Source organism: Nicotiana tomentosiformis, chromosome 5 (genome assembly GCF_000390325.3).
Source record: "Nicotiana tomentosiformis chromosome 5, ASM39032v3, whole genome shotgun sequence".
Classification (NCBI taxonomy): Eukaryota; Viridiplantae; Streptophyta; class Magnoliopsida; order Solanales; family Solanaceae; genus Nicotiana; species Nicotiana tomentosiformis.
Window position 1 is genome coordinate 79,936,969 of NC_090816.1, and position 19,543 is coordinate 79,956,511.

The 19,543-nt window shown below is 37.2% G+C and overlaps 3 protein-coding genes across 3 annotated transcripts; 2 read left to right on the forward strand and 1 right to left on the reverse strand.

The window, feature by feature from the left end:
* Positions 1–210: 210 nt before the first annotated feature.
* On the forward strand, positions 211–2,108 carry LOC138892641 (uncharacterized). Its single transcript, XM_070176376.1, has 4 exons — positions 211–425; positions 588–785; positions 906–1,380; positions 1,743–2,108. Exons 1-4 carry the CDS (start codon positions 211–213, stop codon positions 2,106–2,108), a joined length of 1,254 nt encoding a protein of 417 aa, XP_070032477.1.
* A 4,589-nt stretch (positions 2,109–6,697) lies between these two features.
* LOC104114244 (transcription factor RF2b) lies at positions 6,698–11,724 on the forward strand. Its single transcript, XM_009624636.4, has 4 exons — positions 6,698–7,310; positions 10,045–10,177; positions 10,715–10,799; positions 11,079–11,724. The coding sequence occupies exons 1-4, from the start codon at positions 6,868–6,870 to the stop codon at positions 11,447–11,449; spliced, it is 1,032 nt and encodes a 343-aa protein (XP_009622931.1). The 5' UTR covers positions 6,698–6,867; the 3' UTR covers positions 11,450–11,724.
* A 3,824-nt stretch (positions 11,725–15,548) lies between these two features.
* LOC138892642 (uncharacterized) lies at positions 15,549–17,657 on the reverse strand. The gene is made up of 3 exons (XM_070176377.1): positions 17,277–17,657; positions 16,466–16,606; positions 15,549–15,698 (listed from the first exon to the last, which is right to left on the reverse strand). Exons 1-3 carry the CDS (start codon positions 17,655–17,657, stop codon positions 15,549–15,551), a joined length of 672 nt encoding a protein of 223 aa, XP_070032478.1.
* Between the last annotated feature and the right edge of the window lie 1,886 nt (positions 17,658–19,543).

The window sequence follows — 19,543 nt, forward strand, 5'->3', positions numbered from 1 at the left end:
CTAGGGAAGATTCTCCAAAAGAGGAGGATCAATATAGCATGTGTCCAGGAGACTAGATAGGTGGGTACTAGGACACATGAGGTTGATGGGTATAAACTGTGGTACTCAAGGGGTGCTGGGGGTACTAGGGGTAAGAACGAGGTAGGTATCATAGTAGACAGGGATCTTAGGGAGCTGGTGGTTGATGTTAAGAGGGTGAATGATAAATTGATGGATATTAAGCTAGTGGTAGGTGGTCTCACTTTAAGCATAGTTAGTGCATACGCACCGCAAGTGGGCTTGGGAGAGGAGGTCAAGAGGCAACACTGGGAGGATTTAGATGAGGTGGTGAGTGGTATTCTGCACACCGACAAGATTTTCATAGGAGGTGATTTTAATGTCCATATTGGGGAGACGTCTAGGGGCTATGATGATGTGCATGGCGGGTTCAATTTTTGGGGTTAGGAATGAAGGTGGCTCTTCGGTGCTAGATTTTGCTAGAGCCTTTGATTTGGTGCTAGCTAACTCGTGTTTTCAGAAGAGGGAGGATCACTTGGTCACATTCCGGAGCGTGGTGGCCAGGATTTAGATTGATTACTACTCTGCAGGAAGAGGGATAGAGGCCTATGCACTAATTGCAAGGTTATTCCGAGTGAGTGTCTTTCAACACAACATAAGATCTTGGTTATGGACTTGGAGATTAAGAGGGAAAAGAAGAAGAAGAAGAAGAAGAGAGCGGTATTTGGTCAACCTAAGATCAAGTGGGGTGCCTTGATTGAGGACAAAGCTCAGGCATTGGGGGAGAAGTAGTTAGATATGGGGGTTTGGAGGAGTTGCGGGGACGCGAGTAGTATGTGGACCTCGACAACGAACTGCATTAGGGAAGCTTCTAGAGCGGTGTTAAGGGTCACGAAGTGTTTTTCCAGGGGCCACAAAGGTGAATGGTGGTGGATTGGAGAGGTACAAGGTAAAGTAGAAGCCAATAAAGTGGCATATATGAAGCTAGTGGAGAATGCCGACGAAGAGGAAAAGAGGACGCTTAGGGAGTGTTATAAGAAGGCTAAGAAAGAGGCAAAGTTAGCGGTCACGGCGTCTAAGACCGCAACATTTGAACGCATGTATGCGGAACTTGGGGGTAGAGGCGATGATAAGAGACTGTTCAGTTTAGCCAAGGTTCGAGAGAGGAAGGCTCGGGACCTGGACCAAGTGAGGTGCATCAACGACGAGGATGGCAAGGTATTGGTGGAAGAGGCGTGCATTAGGCGCAGGTGGCAGTCATACTTCCACAAAATCTTGAACGAGGATGGGGACAGGAACATTGTGCTTGGCGAGTTGGAGATATCAAAGAACCAACGTTATTTTAGGTTTCGTAGGCATATTAAGATTGAGCAGGTTGAGGAGGTAATACGGAAGATAAGTAGAGGTAGGGCGACTAGACCAAACGAGATCCTGGTAGAATTATGGAAGGTTGTGGGCCGGGTAGGCTTGGAGTGGCTTACTGGACAGTTTAACGTCATTTTTATGACTAAGAAGATGCCCGAAGAATGGAGATGGACTTTGATGGTCCCGTTATACAAGAACAAGGGTAATATCCAAATTTGTAACTATAGGGGTATTAAGTTACTGAATCACACTATGAAAGTGTGGGAGAGGGTGGTTGAGAGGAGGGTGGGGAGGAGTGTGTCTATTTTAGAGAATCGGTTCGGATGTTGAGGCGTTCGACCACAGAAGCTATTCATCTTGTGAGGAGGTTGATGGAGCAGTATCGAGAGAGGAAGAGGGACCTGCATATGGTGTTCATCAATTTAGAAAAAGCTTACGATAAAGTCCCAAGGGAGGTTCTATGGAGATGCCTGGAGGTTAGTGATGTTCCGGTAGCATACATTAGGGTGATTAAGGATATGTACGATGGAGTGAAGACTCGGGTGAGGACTGTGGGAGGAGACTCAGACTACTTTCCTGTGATGATGGGATTACATCAGGGTTCTTCTCTTACCCATTTTTATTTTCCCCTGGCGATGGACATGCTGACGCTCCATATTCAGGGGGAGGTGCCATGGTGTATGTTATTAACAGATGACATAGTGGTAATCGATGAGATGCGCTGCAGGGTTAACAATCGGCTGTAGCTATGGAGGCAAACCCTGGAGTCTAAAGGTTTCAAATTTAGTAGAACAAAAACTGAATACTAGGAGTGCAAGTTCAGTATGGGGATGCAAAAAACAGAAGTGTAGGTGAAGCTTGATACACAAGTAATCCCCAAGAGAGATAGTTTCAAATATCTCGGGTATGTTATTCAGGGGAACGAGGAGATTGATGAGTATGTTACGCATCGTGTTGGAGCGAGGTGGATGAAATGGTATTTTGTGTGATAGGAATGTGCCACCAAGAATTAAGGGTAAGTTTTACAATGTGGTAGTTAGGCCGACTATATTGTATGGAGCCGAGTGTTGGCCAGTCAAGAAATCTCATGTCCAGAAGATGAAAGTAGCGGAGATGGGGATGTTAAGATAGATGTGTGGGCATACCAGGAAGGACCGAATTCGGAATGAAGTTATTAGGGACAAGGTGGGTGTGGCCCATGTGGAAGACAAGTTGCGGGAATCGAGGCTGAGATGGTTCGGGCATGTGAAGAGGAGAGACACTGATGTCCCGATGAGGAGATGCGAGAGGTTGACCATAGTGGGTCAGATGAGAGGTAAAGGGAGGCCTAAGAAGTATTGGGGAGAGGTGATTAGGCAGGACATGGCACTAATTCAGCTTACCGAGGACATGACCTTTGCTAGGGAGGTGTGGAGGTCGAGGATTAGGGTTGTAGGTTGACAGGTAGTCGGGAGTCTCTTCTAGTCGTACTAGTAGTAGTAGTACTAGTCTTTTATTCTCCTATTCCGAGTTCCTTGTTGTTAGACGATGTGGCATTATTGCCGGTAGTTTTCGCACTTCTCTTATAGCTTCGTATTCCTAGTTTCTTTGCTATTATATGCTGTTGACGACCAATTTTGACCCTCTCTTTTAAAAATAATTTATTTATACTTAATGATTTGCAATAAATGTGTTGAAAATATTTTCTAGTCAATAATGCCTATTTTTCATAAAATGAGTAATTAATAGTGTTGAAATTAATAATTTAGTATTATATAATTAAAAAATATATCATACTTACAATTTTAAGATTATTAAAATAACCTTTATATACATTACATAAGCAATCTGAGTCGTCGATCACTCACACAACAAACACAAGCAATCTGAGTCGTCGATCCAAGCCATCAACGATCCACGTTTATCCCTATTTTCTCTTTTAATTTTAATCTCCCACTGGATATTACCACCATCGTTGGATCCCAACAGTTCCTGTATTTTATCATAAAAATATTATTTAACCTTTTAATTCCTGATTTATCAGGACCGTTGATCTAATGATCCAATGGCCCAGATCCCTTCCCTCGTTCTTAATCCCATAGACCGACCCCAATTACCCTCAACCCTAAATCATATCCCCCTTTGATCACCGCCCTCATTTCCCTTTCCTCTCTCTATTCTCTCAACTCACCAGATCAAAACTAGTCACAGACCTTGCACAAATTTGTGCAAGGTCACAAATCGAGCTTGAAACCATCCTTTTACCTTCTGAAATCAGCGAATCCAAACGATTATTTTCTATCTCATAAGGTAAGGGTAAGGTTTGCGTACACATTACCCTCCCCAGATCCCACGTGTAGGATTATACTAAGTTTGTTGTTGTTATAATCAAATGGGCTAACTCTAGTAGCTTAACCCTACAATTAACTCAATGGCAGCTACCCCTTTCGAGACTATATCTAGCAAAACAAACTCTTCAAATTTATTTACCCATGATTACATTTCTCAATAATCAATATAGGTTTAAATTAAAGAACAACTTACTCAAACCTAAAATAATTAAAGAACTTGAGTAACTTTATTTTGGACATGGTTCTTCAGTTGAGCAACTTGAATCTCTAAAAGCATCTTCTTGGTATGATTGCTATTAGCCTTAAACAAATTCTGTGATTGTGAGAATTAGCAATAGCCTTCAATAGCAGTAATATGATGCTTTATATAGGAGTGAGGTAGGCCAAATTCTTTTTCAATTTTAGCTCCAAGACCTCAAATAATTCGGTCACCTCTTAAGAAAAATAAATCCTAAAAGGATTCTATTTTGTTTCCTTAAAATCTCCTTCACGCGTTTTCCTTTCCATGCAAGTATTTTCATAATTGATAACTCCTTGTTGAACACAAGTTCCTTTAGCTAGTATTTCCTTGTAGCCCACGAACAATATCTTTTCAATTATCAACAAGAATGTTTAAACCAACTTGCATTAGAAACAATCTTCAACTTTTAATCAACACACTTTAGGTAACCTGGTTCTTTATCAAATATTTGATAATTATTAAAATAAATTAAGCTCATCTCAAAATTAATTAATAGTCAATAAATTTGTAACAATAATAATTAGTTATTAAGCAATTCATAACTTTATATATATTTTTCTTTATGAGATGTAACTAAATTTTAATTACATTGTAAGGTAAACCTACATAAGGTCCCTGTACTATTGTGTTATTACAATTTTAGTTATATTATTTGATTGTGCACATTAAACTTTCAATGAATTAGAATTTGATGGCATTGTTTTTTCTGACTAGTGGAAGTTAAATATTTAATGGAATCATTACTTCTTGAACTTTTGATACACCCAAAAATTAGAATTATCTTTGCGCAAGGTCTGAAGAGATGATTAAGATTTACATTTAAATGAAAGAGAAGGCCAGAAAGTTTTTTGTAACGACTATTTTTTTCATTAAACTTCAAATGGTAACTAAATACTTAGCTCCCTTGTGGACATAGATTTTTTTTACTTTTTTTCGAAAAAATTTAAATATTCTTTGTTCATAGAATTTGATCAGTTTTAAAAAAAATAAAATAAAAATTAAAGAAATATTTTTAAGTTCCAAAAATTGGTCTGGGACGCAAAATTTTAATATTTTTTTAAGTAAAATATATATCCAATACAACTTCAACTTTTAAAATTATTTTTCAACACAACTTCAAATTCTGTTTTCAAGTTTCTAACAAAAAAATATTTATTCAAACGACAGCTAAATTAGCGGTCCCAAAACTGACCGGCCTCCACCAATTTTACGGTAAGCACTAGATCTACGTAACTCTTTAGTGGATCCAATTCCTTATCCGTATTCCACCAGACTTTATGAGCTCAACAAAATTATCTTTGTTGTAACCTTTTCATAGACAAGCACACGGATCCCCATCCCGGCGAAATGATTAGACTATCAGTGGACCCCATCTGTCCACAAGACTCCCGCGTCTCACCGAAAGTAAAACTCAATCTTTCCAGTCAAAAAGTCAAAACCAAAGTCTCCAAACATTAACACCACCTCCCAGGAGTAATAATAAACCGCCACCTCCCATCTAAACGACTACAACTAACGAGTTTAAGTGCATAATCAGACTAGTTTAGAAATAAATATAGGTCATTTTTTGTAAGTTAGTATTGATTGGTGATGTGCAGAAAATAATTTGTATTCTCTACATAACAATGTCAAGATTTTATTCCATTAAGGAAATTGACAATTATAACAACAAATATTGTTCAAATTTAATATAGAGTCTGAAAAATAAAATAAATAATGCTATATTATAATTAATCATTTCACATTACAATACAACTTTGTTCACCTTTAAAGTATGAGTTAATTCTAAAAAGCAAAAATACTAATAATCTATTGAACTTACTAAATTATACTGATACTTTTTCTCAAGTTACTTCATCATGTTCAAATATTAGTAGTTGTTTAACAACCTAAATTTGTTAAATATTTGACACCAGATATGTTTATCCGTAAAATGGTACAATTGAATTTGTAACGTGATTTATAGACACGTGAATTAATTTAATCCAAAAATATAAAATAATTAAAATAGAAATAAATTGATTAAAGAAACTTGAATAAAATACAAGTCTGACTGTCAGATGAGCTTCTCCGGAAGCAAGAATAAGAATAATATATAGTATAGAAAGAAAAAATTTTGTTAATAGAATAAGAGCAAATTTAGTCTTTTTATGTACATATATTTTTGTGTGTACAATGAGTATAAATTTTTCTATTTAGGTAGACAAGATCCCAAATCAAACTCTTCTTTAACATGAATAAAGTCACTCTTGATGGCTGCATAACCGTTGATTATAAATACAAAGATTCTTTCAAACTTTCGCGAGCATCTTCGCAACTCACTCAGCACCGGTCACATATTGGTAATCGATGCCAACTATTTGTTGACTCATATATTATTTGTCTTCACTGCCACGCGTCAACTCGACGAGCATCCACCTGACATTTATCAATTTTACCTCATACAAGAGGTGAATTCAATATTTAAATTTTATGGTTCCAAGTTCAAGATTTTTACCAACTCATTATATTTTTCAAATAATATGTTAAATTTGCTACTTAATTATTATAAATTTTAATAAATTTTCACACATAAATACATATATTAGGTTCAGTTGAAATCATAGCTCAAATTATGCATTTGTTGCTGTTTGACGTTTTAGAAAAATAAGAAGTTATCTAATACCTACTTTTTTTTTTAATGAAATTTACTCTTAAATGTTTAATTGGTGAAGTGTCAATCAAATAAGACGATTAAATGAAAGATAAACGACAATTTAGACATATCATTAAAGTAGTAAATATTTTTTGAGCATGAAAAGGAGGTAACATGGATTGGAGGGAGTATAATAGTATACTAGTAGTAGTAGTACTAGTTAAATCCACCGCAAAAAGCTCCTCCTCTTCCTACACTGTCTGAATCTCCCAAGGATATCGCATTCGGTTCGGGTCAAAATGCAAGATCCGTCAAATCCAAACTCCAAGAATCAAACGCCATCATTTTCAGCTACATTCAGGCCATCTCACCACCGGCGAGCTCATTCTGAAGTGAACTTCCGGCTGCCGGAGGATCTAGATCTAGTATCCGACCCATTCGATGCGTCGGCCGGGAGTTTCGAGGAGATCGGATCCGAGGACGATTTCTTCTCCACTTACATGGACATTGAGAAACTCGGCACCGGATCCAACCCTACCGATGGATTCAACAATGCTGCCGGAAGTAGTAGTGGACTACTGGTAGCTGACGGAGAGAAGAGTTTCAGTAGGCCACGTCATAGGCATAGTAATTCTGTGGATAGTTCGAGTTTGTTGCTAAGTGAGAGTATTGAAGCTAAGAAAGCTATGGCTCCAGATAAACTTGCTGAACTTTGGACCATTGATCCTAAACGCGCCAAAAGGTATACATTTCCTGCACAAGTTTAATTTGAACGGTCATTTGGTGCTATTTTAGGAAACTCTCGATGTAGATCTGTTTGAATATATATCATGATTTAGTCCTCCATTTATTGTTTTCCTTTTAAAATTTGATTTACTACTTTCAAAATCACCTTAACTAAACACATTTTATTTCTTTTTTGGAGATCCCGAACATTCTTTACCTTTTAAGTTGATCTGGATTTCCTTAGTGTTAATGTACTAGGTGTATACTGTATACTCATGTGAATTAAGGCCCTTCTCAGACAAGGGGCTTGTGGTTGAGATCGAGGGGCTGAGCTAATTAGGCAGTTAATAAGCTGTTAATGGTTTTGCTAAAGATTCTCTTAAGTAGTGATTAGGATGGATTGACGTGATGTCATTGAACACTTATATCTCTTTATATATATATATATATATATATATATATATATATATATATATATATATATATATATATGTATGAGAACTCTCCATGGTGCACGACATAAGATACAGATGTGAAATTGAGATGGAGTTATAGTGATCTAAAATTAAAACTGCATTTCTGTAGAAAAGCAGGAACAAGAAAACCGCTAAACTAGACTAACAGTAGGAAGGCAAAGACGTACACATGCAAGTTCTCATGTCAAGAAATGGTGTGTTGAAACTTGAAGCAGCAAAATGCCTTGTTAGTACAGATTAACTGTGGCATTTTTATTCTAAAGTTACTAGAAGTTCCCCAACCAGAATGTTGAACTGTGACCCTTTTTGCATGGACCAACTCCATGAGACTTGCAAATGCGTGTTGACATGAAAACTTTCCAGAACAGAGATCAAAACAGTTTTTTATATCAGAAACTGAGAACTGGTCATTTCTTTCCTAGAGCCAGTCTGCACCCCAGATATCTTGTTCTTATCAAGTTTTTGTTTAGCAACTTTAACAGTTAGATTGGGTTTGGTTTGATCCATCTCATTATTAAGAGATGCTTCTGCCTTGTTTTAAGGTAGTTCTTAGTTCTTACTTTATAGTGTATTTGGCTAAAGCTGAAATGAAGCTTAAGCTTTACTAAGTGAAGTTTAGTGCAAAGTACAGTCTAAGACTAACTGTAGTCATTTACTATCTTTAAGAAGATGGCAGTACATCCAAGTTAAGTCAATCAGCTTGTTCCCCTGGACTGGGAAAACGATTGGTTAAGTCTATAACTGGATCATGTCTCTTTTAACATAACCTGCTTAGGAAAATTTCTGAACTAGAGTAGCTTCCACTAATCCCGATAGGTGAGTTTCTTAGCACTACTGAAGTATCGCACGAGCTAATTATCATTGTTGTTTGGTCCATCAAAAAGGTCTCTGTTCCCGTAAAATCAACATAGTTTTAGCAAGGTCCATTTTGACGTTTACACTTGGGGGGACATTCTTTTGTGAAGTAATGCCATGTCCAAGTTTAATTGAAATAATGCCAGGTCCAAATTCATTTGATTTGCTCCCTATAAATTTTGGCTTCTAAGATGTCCATCTATTAGGACCAAGAAAGTCCAAACGGAAGATTCCTTTGGCTTAACTCATGGGCCTTTATCAGCAGGGGGTGTGCTATTCCATACCAAATTTGCTTGCGTGATCTAGTTTTGCATTCACCTTAATTTTGTTGTGCTCCAAAAGTTTGGCTCGTCCATCTAGTATCACATGATTCAGAGTCTTATAATTCTGTACCATATCTTAAAGCTTGTATAGCTTACATCTGAGGCTAAACAATGGTCCTGGACATGTGATATAATCCTCACTTTGTGACTTTGGAAACCAATAGAAATGACCACACTATGTAGCATTTTGTCTGCTTTCTTCAAAGGCTCTAAACTCGGTATATTCCAATGTTGACTTTTATGATTTGTGGTGATTTTAGGATAGCTGTTCAGAAGGAGATTATTTAACTTGATGCCATTAATGGAAAAGTAAGAACGCAGTTGACAAATTGCTTGTGTTGATTCCGATTTGCCAAGAGCTAAAATATATGTAAATTTACTTACAAATATCAAGTGTAGAAGCTGCTTGTGTGGTATTAATACTGAAGCCTTTTTACATATCACACCGGATAATGACATATTGTAAAGCGAAGCGCTCTGTTTCACATTGATGATGCCCTGATAATGTGAGACTGGTTTCATCGTAGTAAGTTATGGAAGTTATATTGGATACTTATATTCAAGAACTTGTGCTAAATACTAGAATTGAAGTAGCTTTAATTTGTCAGGCAATTTATGCACTAGTATTTCGGAGCATGTTTTGTCAGGAAACTGTGTAGCTTCTTAAAACAACTAATCTGCCTCTTGTCTAAGAAACATAGACACCTCCAAATGGAAAATATGTTTCTATTTTACAACAAGACTCTCCAACACTCTGATGCATTTACTCTATGTCCAATGCCTTCTAGGAGTTTTTTAGCCTTAATTAGAGATTCGTGTGCCAATAGGAAATATAGAGGACTTCTAGTATTTTTCATTTTTATTTTGTCCATATAATGTTGGCCTGAGATGAATTTAAATGGGGAACATGGTCCGTGAGGATTCATATAGCTGACCTCGACTTGTTTGGGATCGAGGCGTAGTAGTTGCTGTTGTAATCTCCAGCACTCTGATGCGTCTAAGTATGCTCTGCCTGTATCAATATTTAAGTCAATATACCACCATGTCTGACGCATGCAGTGCCACGTTATGTTTCTGATTTGAGAATGTTATACAGGATTTTGGCTAATCGGCAGTCTGCTTCTCGCTCGAAAGAGAGGAAGGCCCGTTACATAACTGAACTTGAGAGAAAGGTTCAGACCCTTCAAACAGAAGCAACCACTCTTTCTGCACAATTAACCCTTTTCCAGGTAATTCTTCCTTTTCGAGAACTTTGAAATCTGTTCTAAAATTCATAGGTGTGCTCACAGATTGCATTGTATTCCATTAACTATGAGAATTATTGGTCTGCACACCATTCTATAACAGCCATTTTTTTTCAGCTACGGCTGTGTCTGTTTAAATAAATAGAAACTTGATGGTTGAATTTGACCATGGAAACGTTGTGATCATTCATTTTGTCTGAAAATTAACTGTGTTTAGACAAACCTAGGGATTACTTCCTGCATTTAAATGATAATACCTTTTCTCAGCTAGATGTCTAACAAAGTAAGCGAGTCCTTTCCTCTAAGTATTCCATGCATGGCAAAATTTCTGAAGTGGATTTTGCACGTAATATGCCCTTAAATACTCTTTCTTTCGTAGGGGAGTGAGGGAAGCATATTCCCGGGGAAAAAAGTGCATGCCTCAAATTAACGGGAGATGTTTCAACATTTTGGTTACTGAATTTCATTTATCTCCCTCACAATAATCGATACTTCACATCTGATTGTTCTCTCCATCTGCAGCGGGATACAACCCAGTTTACTAATGAGAACACAGAGCTTAAGATCCGTTTGCAAGCTATGGCACAACAAGCTCAGTTACGTGATGGTATGTTTATCTTTTCTGTCTTCTCCATTGGCTTCCAGAATTTTTTTTTTATCAGTCATTTTCACATCATCTTGAAATTCTCAGCTGCTTATTTCCACCTCTTATGGACAGGATACATAGCAAAACTGAATCTACTGTTACTTTTCTAATCTACAAATAGAAAGTCATAATGTTTGTTTTGTCCCCGCTTAATTGAGAGAATAACAATTCCAGTTCACGTTTATGGCGAGAAAATTTATTAATGCTGCGTGTATTTGTTTTGTTGATCCTATATTACAGCTCTGAATGAAGCACTGAAGCAGGAAGTGGAAAGACTTAAAATGGCTACAGGGGAAATGTCCTCTTCAGATGCATACAATTTGGGGATGCAGCACATTCCATATAATCAATCAGCATTCTTTTCCCATCAGACACAGTCAGGGCCAAGCGAATCCCAGAACATACAGATGCAGCAGTTTCATTCCCTCCAGGACAGCTTGTTGACTCCTCATCGCCGTTTACTTGCAGGCCATGGGCAGGCTCTCCCAGATACAATGCAACAGGATCCCCTTGGTCGTTTTCAGGGTCTTGATATAGGTGGCAGGGGTATGCATCATGTCAAGACTGAAACACCTTCTATTTCTGCCAGTGAGAGCAGCAGTACATTGTGATTGTGTTGCCAACTTGCGCAATCGCCTTCCCAACCTTATTTATGGAATTGTTCATAGACTGACGTGTTTAACATCCAGAACATGATATCATTCAATTTTTTTGATTAATTATTTGTTCCATTTGACTTGAGTCTTAGGTTTCAGTAGCTTCCAGGGGTCTTGATGTGTTTTTTTAATTTTATTTTTTATTTTGCCTCTTTTTTCTTTCCGCAGTTTGAATCATTTCTTGTGATTTATTCATGTAACTTTAAAGGAAGGTTGTTACCACTGCTCAATGGCCGTACTCTTATGGTGTCATGGTGTCTTTAAACTTCAACAAATTCTTGTTCAACTTTGCAAAAAGTTGTTTTTGAAATTTTTGTTGCAAGCGCCACGTTATTGTTAAGGTAACGATCTTTTGCTTCCCCTCAACTTTCAGGGTACTGTTGTATAATACCTCCATAATTTATCCTGATAGTTTTTAGGTAGAAACGCCCTACCCAACCTCGGAATGATTATACCTGCCCGATGGGTCTACATCTATCCTTGAATGTCATGCGGTATGGTTAATTTTCCTCATTCTTGTAACTGTCACCTGTAACCCGTGCAGGTATGTCCGCACCCCCCACCCCCCTCCCATGGAAAAACAAACTAAGACCTGTAACCCGTGCAGGTATGTCCGCACCCCCCACCCCCCTCCCATGGAAAAACAAACTAAGAAGATAGGCAGAAAATGGACGCTCATGATTTTCTTTCTTTCCAGTTTATCATGGCCACTGAATTAACCCAAACAATTTTTAGGTCATTTATGTTGAGTGTAGAGGATTTAATATAGATAATGCACTAATGCAGGGTTCCTGCGTTCCACTGTCATAGGTAAGTAAGACTTTTGTGGAGTATCTGAATGCTTAGCTTTTGACGCAAATTCTCTTAAGAGGCAAGTTCTTGTTAACATCTTTGGTTGACAATCCTGTAAGGAAAATCATTTTGCCAAGCTTCTACTTTGACCTAGTGAAACTGCCAAATGACTACCTGATACTCATTGTACTATGTTTTAAATTCTTAATTGACGTATAGAAAGTTCGCCCTTCCTTCTTTCGAATTAGTTAGCCAAAAAAATAAATAAATTAAATAAACAAAAAAGAAAGGGGAAAAAAGATGAGTATATTATTCATCTTTACTTGTAGTCAGGGGCGGACCTAGAGCATTGAATACGGGTTTCTAGGAATCCAGTAACTCTTGCGTAGACCCTGTATTTATATTAAGAAATTTACTAAATATTTATAAATATGTAACTGTGAACCCAGTTATTATTGCATATTAATTTGAAATTACGGTAAGAACCCATAAGCCTCAAATCCTGGATCCGTCTCTGCTTGTAGTATATACATATAAATACTAGTTCAGGAGATACAGATTTCACAAAACAGATTAATTCTTTGATTTCCACAGCCTAGATATCCATTCGAAGATGCGAATCTATTGATGTTTCCCACAAGAAATATTAGGAAAATATTTTTTTTCTTGATAAATGGTGTATTTATAAGCTATCGATTAGGGTTTAAGTAGAAGGCTAACTAACTAGCGCCCCTTAAGGGCGGATCCAAACCAATACCTATTTTTCAACATCACTTTTATCTCGCCTTCACATTTGTGTATCCATCCGTTCTTCTCTTTATTATTCCTTTGATTAGGTGTTCCTAATTATTGTCAATATCCAAGTGGAGATTAAGCCATAAACTCAAATAAGAATGTGGTTATGGAATTCAACAAGCGTTTAGCACCGTTGACATCCCCATTCATCCTATCTTTTCACAATTCTTATCTCTATTTTATCTTCCTATTTTTTTATTCTTCTTATTGTGTAAATGGATGCGACATGTCCCATCAAATTTCCTTTTTTTTTTTGGAAAAAAAGAAGAAAAAGGGAAATTTCCAACTTTCTCATAATTACAATAGCTGGGAATTGAAGAAATGTTAACAAATGACAAGAGAAATCCAGCTCTTCAAAACTGCGATTTTCATTCTACACATTTACATACTACAATGAATTGCCTGCCATACTTTTGGCCGAAGTTGGCAAAATCCAACAAAAAGTCATAAGTAAATGAAGCTAAGTAGGAAAAGAAAACGACTTGCTTTCCGTGTCACGTGCATCTTTAAAGTCAGAAGACATGCACCATTGATTTAATGCATATTTCAATCTAAAATTTCATCATATATCCTCCCCATCCACCAACAAAAATGGAAAAAACAACAAGAAGAAGAAGGAATAAATAACTAACTGGTCACGTTATGGGACCATATATTAGGGCCAAATTTCGAAGCAGACAACAGAAATTCACATGGCAGACGTAGGGTATATATAAGGGCAGTGATTTGATCTGCGGCTCCTTGGAAGATCATGTGGGGTTTTCTTGTGGCTGCTCGAACCGACTATATTACTCCCTCCGTCCTAATTTGTGTATTATATTTTTTTAATCTGTTCCAAAAAAAAAATTATACTCTCTTATTTAGAAATAAGTTACATTTTAAATTTTTCATCTTTGTTAATTTAGGATACACCTAGACACAAGAAGGGGTTGAGTTGTGTCTTACCCGATTTTTGAGTTTTCAAAGAATCTAGTTCTTTGAACTATCCAAACAGACACAAACAGAAATAATTGCAGAAAATTAATCAATACAGAGATTTTTGCGTGAAAAACCTCCTTGCTCAAGGGAGTAAAAACCACGACCTACGCAGTAGGATTTTTCTCAAATCTCCACTAAACTTCAAAGAATAGTTTTTAGGCTACAACTCTATAACCAAGAGGAATAACTCTAGTACCCTAATCCCTACAATTAACCCAATTGTAACAACCTCTTTCCAAACTAACTCTACTCTAGGAAGCTTACAGAAAATCACAGTTTTAACAATAACCTATAATTACACTTCTTAAAAAGCAAATAGGTTACAATTTAGAACACTTGAGCAACTTCATCTTCAGGAACTTGTTCTTCAGTTGATTAGCTTGAATCTTCAGAAAAAACTTTTTGTTGTGATTGCTATCATTAGAATTATTCTCAGTGATTTCTCTCAATAGTCATAGTCTCGAAGTGCGGCAAAAGGCTTCCTTTTATAGTTGCAAGGTTGGCCGAAAATCTTCTTCAATTAATGCTCCGAAATCTAGAATATTTCGATTAAGGAAAACCTCTCATATTTAGATTTGGTTTCCTTATTTGTTTCCAACTCTTCAACCTTCTTTTTCCACACAAGTCTTTCCTATAAATACAAAGTCCACGAAGTCCTTCAATTTGCGTATTCTTTTTAGAGCACAGATATGATCTTCTGAGGATTCCAAATTGCATGGGAATACTGGCCTTCCGCCTCCGATCAGCATTCTGCCAATGGTTTGCTATGAACCTAGTTCATTTGGCATTCATATCTCTTATCTGCACATCCGTATGGTAGCACACCAAACTGGAACATGAAACTTGATTCTCAAATATGATTGTTAATCATCAAAACATAATTTCATGCTCAGCTCAACAAATTTTTTCTTTTTGACGATGACAAACTCATGTGCAGATTAGTCAGTAGCTTGCTTAGTTTTCATCAGTCTAGAGCATAAGAACCAGTTTCATTCATAACACTCATCTTCAAGTTGTCCATGTTTGCACAAGTATAAGGGACTCGCCTTCCAGTCATCGCAACCCTAAAGATGGCTAGGCATGATTTCATTATAAGACCTTCAAACAGACAACTCAATATTCTCCTTTATCAGTGAGTGAACTTACTTACTTCCCCTTTTGACATCATCGAAAAAATAAGAAGTCAGTGAAGTTAATGCAAGAATACAACAATATAAAACTCATGGCTACTTGGGATACACTAACATGTACATATCATCAGGAACACAAATGGGTAATCCAATTAAAATTTTCCCAGACAAAGAACACAATAATGAGCAAAAATCAAGGAAATTATATTTATTTGTCATTGTCATTGTACCACATTAAGCCCAAAGGGCCCAAACCAAAAGACAGTTGAACAAACTCGTTAAATTGTCAACAATCATAAAAATAACAAAAAGATAACAATTTAGAAACTGATCATATAGGGGGCATGACAAGGGACTGACTAAGGACATGCTAGGAACTTAAGAGGACTGAGGACCGGGTTCTTTGCTGGAAGAGGATTCTCCATGAATAAGCCCAGAAGCCTGTCAAATCTAGTTGCAGAGGCCTCATGCTCTTTCTTCATCTCCTCCTTCAACCTCCTGTTCTCTTCCTTCAAAGAGGCAATTTCTTCTCTTCAGCGTTTAAAGTGTGTTTTTGGGGCGAGCCTCACTAAAATGTCCAGAGACGATGGCGGGGGCAAAAGTTACAAGAGGCATACGTGCAGCAATTTGGGGCGTACGCTCTGGTGTTGAGGCACATTTTTGTAGTGAGGCTTAAGCCGAAGAGGTTTTTTTAAATTAAAATAAAATTTGCGAATATGTCCTTAATATAATACCCAAATTATCAAAAGTTAGCTTGTAATTACTCAAAAATTTTAAAAAGGAACCGAAACATCAAATTTAAAAGTCAAGACTTTTTTAATTGCTAGAAGCCCTAATTTATGGTATTTACTAATTTTTTATCTTGTCCGCTAGTCTACTACTATCTCCCAAAAGCAACGAACAATCAATTTTTTTTGTAAATAAAAAAAAATGCATTCTTCTCCATAGCAGCAAGTTCAAAGTTTAAATCGCAGGTTAGTCATCCTTTTTGTTCCTCCACGTAGAAAATTACTTTATTCTTTTCAACTCAAGTTACTTATGCTTGTAAGTAGTATATAATTAATTGTTTTGACCAATATTTTGTGGGGATGGAGCACGCGCGCGCACACAAATATATATACTTCACTTATTTATAGTTTTCTTCTATTTTTATGCTATTTTACCTATTTAAAATATTTACTGTAATTATATTATTTTATAATATATTAAAAATTAATTACACCTCGCTGAGGCATATGTAAAACGCCTCACCTTACGCCCACGCCTTTTAAAATACTGCTTCTCTTATCTTATCTTTTTCCTCATTGGCAGCGACCAACTCCTCCAGAAGGTTAGTGACCATGCTTTTACTCTTTGTCCCCGGTGATCTAGCAACACATTCACACTCCTTCAAGGTCTCCTCATCAAAGGAGGAGACCTTGGTCAGAGCATGAGTACACTTCATAATCAGCAAACTTTGCCATGTGCTTCAGCATCAGTGAGGGAAGGTTAATTGTCATGTTCTTATCTAGAATCTCCATCACTTCGAAGTCCAGGTAAGTGACCTCATGCCTCCTTTCAGATAGAGAAAATAGACACTTGTTCACAAACTCAAATAGCAGCTTGTGAACCGGTTTCATCTCCCCCTTTCCTACCTTCCCTGCCAACGGTTTTTCCCCTTTTTGTGTGTACTTGTTAGTCAAGTATATAGCATCATCATTCTCTCCCAACTCAGGCCACTCACGTCTCACATAAGTATCAAATCCCTCCACTGGCACATTCAAAATCTACCTAACAATTTTGCATCGAGAACCATGTCCACTCCCCTTACTTCAGAACTCACTATGCCATCCTCCAGCACTTTGAAGTTCTTGTAAAATCATTGCTTCATCGTAAATGACTGGGAGTGGGCACATAAACAAGTGCGTCCATCCCTGAACCTCCAACTTCTCTTTCATCCCAAATATTGTTACAATAACTGGGCCAATTACTCAATCCTTCAATATGATTAACCCAGCAAACCACTCCTCTCTGCCTACAATAGTAATATTTCTCTGAGTATTTTTCCTGCGTTTGAAACTGGTTCTTTTTATTTATGGCTCAAAAACTGTAGCCTTTCTCTTCTTGGAGGAGCTCTCCTTGGGAGTGGCTGAAGGTGATTCAGATTTCTTATTCTCTTTTCTTTGAAGATGGATTTCTTCCTCCTCCTCCTCCTCTTCTTCTTCTTCTTCTTCTTCTTCTTCTTCTTCTTCACTTACCAGATCAACCTCCTCTACATTAGCCTCATCAATCAGTCTGAACCCCTCTCTATATTTCTTCTTTTTGTTACTCTGCTCTAAGGCCTTCTCAAGAGCTTCCTTGCTTTTCTCTTTGGTTACAAGTGTTCTTCCTCCTAGAGTGACAGACCTAGGGGGTAAAACAGCCTTCTTTGACACAGCTTTTACCCTCATAGAGAGGATTTTCTCCTTATCCTGTTTTCTCTCCCTCATTCTTGCAATCAGGTTTATCAGTTCTTTTTTATCACTGCCAACACTACTTCCCTCCCCAACTTATGTCTCTCCTTCCTTCTCAGTGTTATTCCAATCAAAGGATTTTGGGTTTTCAGGATCAACATTCAAAGAACCAGGTTCTTGAACTTGATCAAATTCTTGCACATCCACTATTTCAACAGAAAGTTCTTCTATATCAACCAATTCTCCCATACCGACAGAGAAGGGCCTAGTTGTTGTCTAGGGTCATCTAGTGTTTTTACTCCCACATTAATACTCTCTCTTAGATCTTCTCCATATGCCCCCTCACTGTTTCTTCAGTTGTCTCCTTACTCACATCATCAATAATTTTTTCGACCTCTTTTTCTTTCACCGACTCATTGAATCCATCTACTTCTGCATGAGTCTCAACTTCTACTCCCTCACTCAACTTCTCTCCGGCCACCTCTTCTGACTTTTCAGTAACATCCTCTTTCTCCTATTAAATATCAACTTCCCTCTTAATTTATGGCTCCTCCATAATTGAGTTTTCACTTTCAGACCCTTCACTTTCTTCTTCTTCATCAGAGTAGTCAACCAGTACAGTGAGGGCTTTTGGGGCTTTTAGTGGGGAAGATGGTTCTTGGACAAACTCGATTGGGGTAGTTATGGAGGAAGGTGTAGTAGGGTTAGGAGTAGGAATTTTTTCATAAATTTCAAAGGGAATTTGACTGGGTGAGTTCGATATTGCTTTGAATTTTGAAGGAAAGAAAGAGTTAGGTTTTTTAGTTCAGGCTTGGGTAATTCTTGAATAATCTTGATCGAATTAGAGGGAATGGGAAGAAGAGAGGATTTTATAGAGGGTGATTGGATAATTTTCTGCTTTGATTTTTTCCTTTAATTGATCCTAATCCGGTTCTAAGAGGGAAAAAGGTAACTGTCAATTTTTGAAATTTAAAAATGGCAGTTAGAGACTTTAATTGGGCAGCAAAGACGCATGGGGGAAAGTTTAGGAAACCGGTCCTGATTTCACACGAACTAGAGCTAGTCATGATTGCCCTACGACTAACGGTTATTATTTCAGAACCTGATCCACTTTTAGTTTCTTGGTTTAGAGAGAATGAGCTATAGAATACAAGCAAGATAAGTGGGAGCCTGATTTTAAGACATGGCAGCTTAATAGTTAAGTACCACTATCAATAAAAAAGGGGGTACATACTTGAGTGTTACACAACTAGGTTCCTTGACTAATTTTCTCAGTCTTGGTTGAAAAAACGTTTTTGATCTAGACTTTTTTTATTAGATTAAGCATTCATGCCCTATAATCAATATCATGTATGCATACTTGTTACAGTATAAGGTTGAGTTAAATTTTATTCTTCACATTTACTCACTAGACAAATTATTAAGACATAGCCAATTATTGAGAGAAGTCAAGAATGTCCTAAACCATTTTGATCAAACCAAGCTCCAAGTGATTTTTTTCAAAGTGATCCCTGCTCAAAGTTTGGTGAATATATCTGCAATCCGCTCCTCTGTCTTGCAGAACTCTATCGAGATGTGACCTTTCTCAACATTATCTCTTAAAAAGTGGTTCCTCACATCTATATGTTTGGTTCTCTTGTGGTGAATTGGGTTTTTGGCCATATTCATAGCACTTGTGTTGTCACCAAATATGGGAACCCGCTTAATCATCACTCCATAGTCTTCCAGTTATTTCTTGATCCATAATAACTGAGCACATCATAATGCAGCTGCTACATACTTAGCTTCAACTGTTGATAGAGCTATTGAATTTTGTTTCTTTGATGCCTATAAGATTAAACATGATCCAAGAAAATAAGCCATCCATGATGTGCTCTTCTTGTCCACCAAGTATTTAGCATAATCAGCATCTGCATATCCAA

Bases quoted from the DNA above. Each gene is read 5' to 3' on its own strand.
- LOC138892641 (XM_070176376.1), top strand. From the start codon at position 211: ATGGATATTAAGCTAGTGGTAGGTGGTCTCACTTTAAGCATAGTTAGT. The intron at 426-587 runs GTTCAATTTTTG...ACTACTCTGCAG, and splicing joins TATGATGATGTGCATGGCGG to GAAGAGGGATAGAGGCCTAT. The intron at 786-905 runs GTAGTTAGATAT...GTGTTTTTCCAG, and splicing joins GCTCAGGCATTGGGGGAGAA to GGGCCACAAAGGTGAATGGT.
- LOC104114244 (XM_009624636.4), top strand. From the start codon at position 6,868: ATGCAAGATCCGTCAAATCCAAACTCCAAGAATCAAACGCCATCATTT. The intron at 7,311-10,044 runs GTATACATTTCC...AATGTTATACAG, and splicing joins GATCCTAAACGCGCCAAAAG to GATTTTGGCTAATCGGCAGT. The intron at 10,178-10,714 runs GTAATTCTTCCT...CTCCATCTGCAG, and splicing joins CACAATTAACCCTTTTCCAG to CGGGATACAACCCAGTTTAC.
- LOC138892642 (XM_070176377.1), bottom strand. From the start codon at position 17,657: ATGAGGGAGAGAAAACAGGATAAGGAGAAAATCCTCTCTATGAGGGTA. The intron at 16,607-17,276 runs GTTTTTGAGCCA...GCTCTGACCAAG, and splicing joins CCAAGAAGAGAAAGGCTACA to GTCTCCTCCTTTGATGAGGA. The intron at 15,699-16,465 runs GTATTTTAAAAG...GCCTCTTTGAAG, and splicing joins AAGATAAGATAAGAGAAGCA to GAAGAGAACAGGAGGTTGAA.